The sequence below is a fragment of the Rhyacophila brunnea genome, unplaced genomic scaffold, assembly GCF_057557595.1.
Source record: "Rhyacophila brunnea isolate RB1 unplaced genomic scaffold, BYU_Rbru_1.0 scaffold_24, whole genome shotgun sequence".
NCBI lineage: Eukaryota > Metazoa > Arthropoda > Insecta > Trichoptera > Rhyacophilidae > Rhyacophila > Rhyacophila brunnea.
In genome coordinates, this window is record NW_028232904.1 from 14533643 (window position 1) to 14542341 (window position 8699).

General features: G+C 34.6%; 1 protein-coding gene across 1 annotated transcript; it reads right to left on the reverse strand.

Moving 5' to 3' along the window:
- Positions 1-3437: 3437 nt before the first annotated feature.
- Positions 3438-6834, reverse strand: CNPYb (FGF signaling regulator protein canopy b). Its single transcript, XM_085951241.1, has one exon. It carries the CDS (start codon positions 6784-6786, stop codon positions 6112-6114), a length of 675 nt encoding a protein of 224 aa, XP_085807367.1. The 5' UTR covers positions 6787-6834; the 3' UTR covers positions 3438-6111.
- Positions 6835-8699: the final 1865 nt, after the last annotated feature.

The following is an 8699-nucleotide window of genomic DNA, read 5'->3' on the forward strand; positions in this document are numbered from 1 at the left end:
AAAAATTAAAAAAAAAAACAGTTAAAACGTCATATCGAAATATTATGATAATTTGTATTGAGTTCAATGCATACATTTCTTTTTCTGAATCGGTGGGACATGCTGATCAGAGGGATGGATTGTGTCTGGATTAACAATTCTTCTCGACCTTCCAAAAGAGAATCGACAGGCTTCTTAACAATCTGTTTCACAGTAGGCCTGAAAATCAGTTAGACCAATCAGAACCAACCGAAATGATTTTGCTATTATGTTACCTTACTTTGAAAAGGTTCTAATTGCACTTGACCATGTTTTGAGCTATGAGCGTTTGAAATTTGGAATGGTCATATTTTCAATATAAAAAGACATGTAGATAGAATTCCGGCATACTGCTAATTCCCATATTTGACAATAGATGACTCTGAAATGAACATATATGGTAGAATATGGCTAATGGTACCTTTTCACACCAAAAAGTAATTTTAGGCCAACATGTCAGTTAGAACCTTTTCAAAGTAAGGTAACGATTTGTTTTACTACCTGTAGGGAATATTTTAATGACATATAGTACTATATTAATTTTAGCTGGTTATTGCCATTGTAGCAGTCCTAAACTATGTTATAACAATCCATAATTTATTGAATGTCAGCAGATATTGCCAAGATAAACCATATTATACACAGTACTAAAATGTCGAAACAGCTGCCAAAGATGGTGGCTGTAAACAACAAATGGTTCATAGCGTCGTCAAACTGAATATTATTTTGTCTGTTTCTACCAATTTAACCACTCTTAAAAACGGTGCATAAAACTTATCAACAATGAAATAAACTTTCTAGATAAGTTCAATTTAGTGAGTTTTATCTTTTAAATGACTATGCAATATAAATTGCAACATCACACATGACAGCCTTGTTAATATGAGAACATTTTTAAAAATAAGACGCAAACACAATCTATAAATACACAATGCGGTCCAATTACAATTTATATTCACGTCAACAGTGTTTGTGGTAGATGTCAAATGTTAGTTGATAATTTAAACCGGGTCGCTCGTCTTGACTGCAACACATCGAATTCGTTGATGTGATTTTGTTGGCATTCACAAAACACATGTAATTTAATGTACCGCCGCACAACATTTTTGGATGAAAAATATGCATGGTGTTGCATGCAATATTTTCGAACGACAGCATGAATGTTGCTTGTCTGTAGTTCAAAAAGTTACCGCCACCATGTCGCATAGAGTCCATACTATTTTACAGCGCGTCAGTCACTTTTCAAGCTGGTACACACGATCCCCACCACTACCATGGAGGGCGTGTCAGTGTCAGATCACAAGAGCGCAAAAATGTCAAATGAAATCACATTTTAGGTTATGAAATATCTTTCCAACAATAAAAATTGGAACACCGTGCTTTACTCGATATTGTCATCTTATTATTTTCTTAATCGCAAGTATAAAATCGCTGTTTCTTTGTCGGATGTACAATGGCATTTATCTGTTTTGCGTTGCAGCACTATCGGGGCTGTGTGCGCTGTAGAGATTTGCAGCATTATGGGTGCTTATAATTTATGGGCTCGTGTTGCGTCAAATTTCAATGCGCATTGAGCTTTACAATTGAAATAATCTAAATACATATCACCATGGGAGGTTACTAAGGACTAATGTTTGCAACACCAGGCGTAATTTTCAATTCCAGATTATTATTTTTAACAATGATCTTGGTATTGTAAATTCCAGTGACAGTATTTTTAATCCCAGGATTTGTACTTTCCAATACCAATCCCGAGATTGGTGTAAACATGAAATTGAGTTATTTATGTTGACAACTGTTTCGGACTATAAACCTATCGGAGATAACTAATTTACAATGCCTAAAACTGTACACTTGGAACTTAAAGGCCATGACAGGTGTTCTGTGTTAATATCTATGTTCTTTCTTTCGCCCAAAAGTTAGTTTCGTTTACTTTATTTATTTTTATTATTATTATTTATTTCACTAAAAACATTTACTTTTACAAAGTCGAATTATCTTTCGGTGGTGAAACAGTTTAAGAGAATTACATTTACATTAATTAAATTATTTAATCAAATCTGACAATTTAAATTTAGAATGACAAATGTAAAATTTGCTGCGAACAAGAAGACATTGTAGAAGTAGAGAAGGTTGATTTGTTATTTAATCAATTCACTCCGACCACGGGTCATCGAATGACTACCAACCGATTATAATTTGACATTTAACTCATAACTTCTTGACATTGTTATAAAACTACTTATCTACACAACCTAGCCCCGTCGTACTGGGTTTATTTTAAGGATATAATAAATTGTCAGTGGACAATAATAGTTAAATAGTATGTCTATTATTTATTATTTATGGCTTATTAAAATATAATTGTTACTGATACTAATTATACTAAATAAATGCATATATTTTATATTGTTTTTTTTTCATTCAAAATTCAAATTCAGGTATGCTCATCCAGGGTCTAGGACGATTCGGCGCCCGGACAACTGGGCACCACGCAATTGAATAAAATTCGACAGTAAATAGACAGACGTTAATAAATTTTTTTTTTTTTTTTTCGACCATGTCCGATCCTAATAGGATCATATGGGCCTCCACAGAGTAGAGGTTTGTATTAACAGATTTTGTTTTTTACGAGAAATGGATGTCAGCCACTTGCTCAACCTATTAGGTCCATACCCTGACTCACACACAAATTGAAAAACAATATGTGTACTTGCCAAACCCAGGATTCAAACCTGAGACCCACGGCGTGATAGTCTAACGCTTATGCCGCGCATAATATTATTTATATTTCAATTATTATGTAATACTTGGTGAGAATTTAAACATGCACACGTAAATAATGATTTAATTGTGCATGTTTAAGTTCCAACAAGAAGAGAGTTCTTTTATTTTTATATCAGGCATAATTCTCAATCCGCAAAAAAAAAATATGTTCAGAGCAAAATAAAGTAGTAGATAGAAACTAATTAAAATTCCTCGTCTACTTTGTGTATAGAATCGTAACGAATGTCTCTTTTATTTCATTTGACAGTGCGGCACCCAATTGTCCTGGCGCCCAGTTGTCCTATTCCCATCCATGTAGGTGTAACTATAATTTTTCCACCCGAATCCCGAAATTTTGTATTGAAATATCAAACAAGAATTTTTGAAGAAAGACTGAAATAGATACTGTCCAACAAGAACTTCTCGGTTACGTGTTAAAACTGTGAACTAACAAGTTCCTCCCATTTTTAACCGCACTTCCATTATATACTAACAAGCTCCTCCCATTTAGTCGACGACAGCGCCTTTGGCTTGCGCCTAAATTTTCTTGTTGGACAGTACTAATATTTGTTGTTCAGTGTGCTGCAAACATTTTGAATAGTGTGCTATGATGTTAAAAAGGTTGGGAAACACTTGAGATATAAAGAAAGGAAGATTTATAAGTAAAGTTTTATTTACATGATATTAAAATTTATAAAAAGGTTTATCTAGATGGCTATCTTAAATTTATTTATTAATAATTACTAGGAATAAACAAATAATATTTTGTATTCTTAACAGGATGGTGTTGACAACAATAATTAGTGGTGATTTTCTTTGACGCAGAGAACACAATCGATTTTGTCTGAAGATTTAAAAAAGGGGCCTCGAAACAGTTCATACTAAGTCATATAATTATTAAATTATAACAAAATCTTAAATGTTATTTTAATGTGATCAGTTAATGTGTCGGCGCCTCTACATCACTAAACATGTCTTAAAGTTAAAAAATATACCTATTCTAATAATTTTCAATTTATACATAAAAATAATATATAAAAATATTCATTCCATGTCACTGTCCGACTATAAACAGTATATTTTTTGTTATTTTAGTGAACATCGCACAAATAAAATCACCATCATTTGAAAGTACACATTCAATTCTGTTCCAATGATCGCATAAGTAAAAACACACCATTTTAGTTATAGTCGAAAACCCTGATGCATGTATGCAGTTACTAAAAGTAGCAGTAGAGGAAGGACAGATTCTTGTGGCATTGCGGCCACGATACCAACACATAAATGAGTAGCCTGCACTGCCACAAGAATCTGAATGAAGGATGTACCATCGATCCTTCGATCGACTAGCATATTAAGTTGTCTACTGAGTGAGGGCGCCACATGCGAACATTTGATATATAATTCAATACTTTTTATACCGTGATGAACTTAGTTCTAAATTCGAACACTGGACGATTTAGGACGCGAGTGACTGGCGAAACATTATGATAAATTTAAAATTAAGGAAGTAACTACCTACAATGGGAATGTATTTCGCAAATCTGCACGTGTCATTGCTGTTCGCCAAGGACATCCAAGGGCAATAGAAGTAAACTAGACATTGCGTAAATTGACAACAAAAAATTACAGTCTTGTTAAACCTTTTTTGTTATTTAATACATTTTGTTTCAACTATCAATACCAAATATATCAGTATTGTCAGATTTTTAATACCATTATTTCGGTATTCAAAAATATTGTGATACCGGTTTTGCTATCCCTAAGTAGAACCTCCATTATTTGAAGTTTCGTAAGATTATCAGAAAAATATCTAAGAGCGTACTTCAGTGAAACGGCAAATAATTTTCAACAGTAGGTGCGACGAAATTTCTCACTAGTCGCCAATCGGAGACGGACAGTCGAGGTGTCCGCACGTTGATTTGTTTTGTCATGGCGTCGGATGAAAATATTCTAAAATCGTGTAAAGATGACTAAAAAACTTTACGTATGGACAAATTATATTTCGTTCAGCACGCGTCATTTGCACAATCTGCGCATCGCCAAGCCACGATCTTTTTAGACCATGCCTCAACTGATTAGCCTCAATGAAAAAAAGGAAAAATTTCAAAATAAGTAGGTACCTACTAAAAAGATTTTCGCATGAGTTTTCGATTATCTAGATTTATCGTTATCCGGATAGTCTTCATCGCTAATCAGTAATCTATTTAAGAAATACTTTCCCAAAAGCACTTCCCTGGCTGAAAAGGGGTTAAAGATACCATACTCTGTATCATTTTTATGACAGTGACATATTCAATTCAATGCAATCGTTGAAATGAATCCCAGACAGATGTGTGCATTCTATTTTTAGACGTTACGTCTACAGTGCCGAACACCGAGGTTATATAACGCGATTGTTTAACTACGGTAACGGATTGGGAACACGCTACGTGATACAATGCTACCTGAGTGGAGTGACATCATATATTACTATTTTCTATTGTGAACAGATATTTATTATGTCACTTCACACACGTGGCATTTCATAGTGTAGCATGATGTGTTCCCAATCTGGGTGCTTTTTACTGGTTCTCCGTCAGTCGCCATTTTGAATTTTAGCTATCTTTTTATCATCAAATTATAGTACGCGGTCCAAGCCATTATAGTATTTCGGCAAAAATTATAGGACGTGTATAAAATGAAAGTTTTTTGTTTGTCACATAAACATAACGGAGAATTCGAGATATTCCGATGTCCTGCTTAATTATAACACCTCTTACGACCGAAAAACGCTAACACCGGCCGCCGTCATTAACTGTCACGTTAGTTTTTTAGAGTAGGTATACAACGCAAAACCACGTCCATAGACTAATATCGCACACCGAGATCTTATATTATTTTTATTATACACCGTCCCTCGCTTCACACCCCTAACCAAACCGGCGAATTCAATTAATAAAAAAATTAAAAATTGTGGTATTTTTGACGTACTATACTTTTTTAATAGTACGCGGACGAAAATGTACCTTTTCGAATAGTACGCGAACCAAAATGTACTATAATTATAGTTCGGTTGGCAACACTGCGCTCACTGACAGATGACAGCGGCCGGTGGCGGAGAACCAGTAAAAAGACCCCCAATCTGTTCCGACCGTAAGTTTCTTTTTATGCCCGTTCAAAAGTCTCAGCAAAGAAAAACATTGTTGTTTCAAAAGAAAAGGAACATTCTCAAAATGGTGAAAGAACACATTGACATAGCCTTTAAACCAATTTAAGTATATGTTTTTTAATAAAAGTCTCTTCAAAATAACGTAAAATCGAGGATTCACTTTAAGTAAAATGTCTCTATAACTCTTGTTTCGCGGCAGTCTCGCCTTTCAATCTCTCGTCCAAGCATGCTGCATCCTTATTCAAAAGCACGCGATCTTTACAGAGGTAATCCTTCAAAATGATGTCTTGATGATTCCAATACCAATCTTCGATATCGTCTTCGTGTTTCTCCAGCAATGTCTCGCATTGGGTCTTCATGGCTGTGATTTCAACGGAGGGCTTGTCCCACAGCTCGTAAGGCATTCCGAGCTCGACTTTGACACCTTTCCCGACCAGCCCGTGGAGAGTTTTAAACGTTTCGCTCATTCCTTTCGCGAATCTCGTGCTATCTTGCCTCTCTTTGTGTATATTATACTCCAGTACTCTTTCGCAGACTCCGTCTAGTGATTCGATAAGCCGCAGTTCAGATTTCTCGTACTTCGTGCGCTTTTTAGGCTTCACATCGTCGACCGAGTAACCAATTTCGATAACATCGTGAGACTTGCCGGTCTCTTTAAGTCTCATTTCTAATTCTATTGCTAATATTTTACAGGCTTCGCAATTGTCCGCATATTTAACACCGTGGTCCTCTTCAGTCGTGCTTGCGACATTCGCAATTAATATTGCCAGGACAAATCCTACACAGTAATAAACACGCACCATTTTGAGTTCGAATTTGTATTTCGTATAATATCGAAATTTAAAAACCATTTGAAAGGTGATTTTAAAGCTTCTTCTTCTTTTGTGTAAAGTACACGTGTGATTATGTACGTATATTATCTATGACTTCAAGTACTTTTATTGTCTATGGTATTTTTATGAAAAAACCATTTATTTCTCCATTAGAAAATATTTTGGTAAATGTGCTGCAGAGGTGGCCATGAGATTTTACAACTTTCTTTTTAGACAAAACCAAACCTAATCTAACCTACCCTAATCTATTATTACCTCATATAATTTTAGTTTGTGATAATGGTGCATCAAAATCTATGAAAATTTCAAATTTTCAATTAACAATTATTGGATCGAAAAGTCGATGCGCCGACCGAAAAAGGTATTTATTATAATTGTCTACATAGAATAAACTGTTTTCGTAAAAAAATAAATTATAAAAGCTCATGGCCACCTCTGCGGCACAATTACCAATATTTTTTTTAAATCATGTTCGATCCTATGAAGATCACCTCAGAGAAGACCTCACAGAATGGAAGTTGTATTAACAGATTTTTGTTTTTTTACGAGAAATTGATGTTAGCCACTTGCTCAAACTATTTAGGCTTCATACTTACTCTGAGTCACATTGGATGACAACATGTGAGTTTGCCAGACTGTGGGTCTATTCTATACTAATTATCGACCGCTAAAGTGATAAATACAACGGCTAACTAGGGTAGGTTTGTATCAAAGTATTAGCACTTATTGTAAAATTACAATAAGTTGGTTGTAATTGTTACAGTAAGTACTAATACTTTGATACAAACCTACCCTAAGTTTGATAATATTTATCACTTTATCACTCGATAAGTATAGAAGAGACCCACTGGGATCCACAACATTATAGGCCTGACACGTAACTCTGCTCGGCCATCATGGGATTGCGAAAACATATTATTTAAAAATTAATTATGTAAGTACTTCAGTAGGTACGTAATTTAAAAACAAAATCAAATTGTATATTAGTTATACAGTAAATGATACCTACATACAAATAAAAATACCATCCATCCAAAAGCTGACTACATAATATATAGCAAGTCTTTATCCAGATTACCTTTTTATACTAGGTTTGTGGTGAATAGAATCATTGCAAAACTACTGATATTTATCTGCCTGTAAGATTAATAAAAAATGGAGACAGCTTATCCATCGGTCAAGATAACATATAAGTACCTATTACAAATTTTTTTTTCTTAAACCGGTTCTCTGCCTTCAACGAGTTTTCTCGCTTGATGAGGCCACAATCGACAGGCCGCACATACAAGTTTCGCGAGTCATCTCGTCGACTTTAAACTCAAATTACTAGCTACTGTCGATTAATTTGCATAATCTAAACAATTAAACACAGTGATATCTGTTTGAATAATAATTATGAAATATTAAGCCACAAATTATCGGTATTAGTGATTTTAGTAAGAGCTTCGCTCTACATTCAATGTGTCGTTAAAAATCTGCGCCCTGTCTGATACCGCCATAGTAATATTGTGAGGCAAAGAAATGGTTGAAAGTGGTTGGAGATTATCATGACAATTTGGAGTGTTAAAATAGCAGCTCTAAACAGTGATGATGTACTGCAATGAAACCAGTCCCTTAAGTTCTTCAACCGGAACATATTGTGTCTTCTTCCCGCTGTTATATATTTTTCAAATCTTTTATTTCATTTAAGTGAATCATATCGTCACATGCCATTGACTCTTGCCCGATGAGAAACAATTAAGATTCCTTAAACTCTTATCACTCCTAATCGTATATAATAGTTACATCTGAAGCTGAATCGCATAGGTGACCAAAGCATCGTCACTCTTGTTCTGGACACCTTCCGGTAACTTCCGTTTAAATATTGTATTCAAACTCCACTTTACAAAACACCCCCTACATAAAATAAAGGCTATTTTGACTTGATTGCC

Excerpts from the sequence above, each read along its gene's own strand:
- CNPYb (XM_085951241.1), bottom strand. The coding sequence starts at position 6,786 with ATGGTTTTTAAATTTCGATATTATACGAAATACAAATTCGAACTCAAA.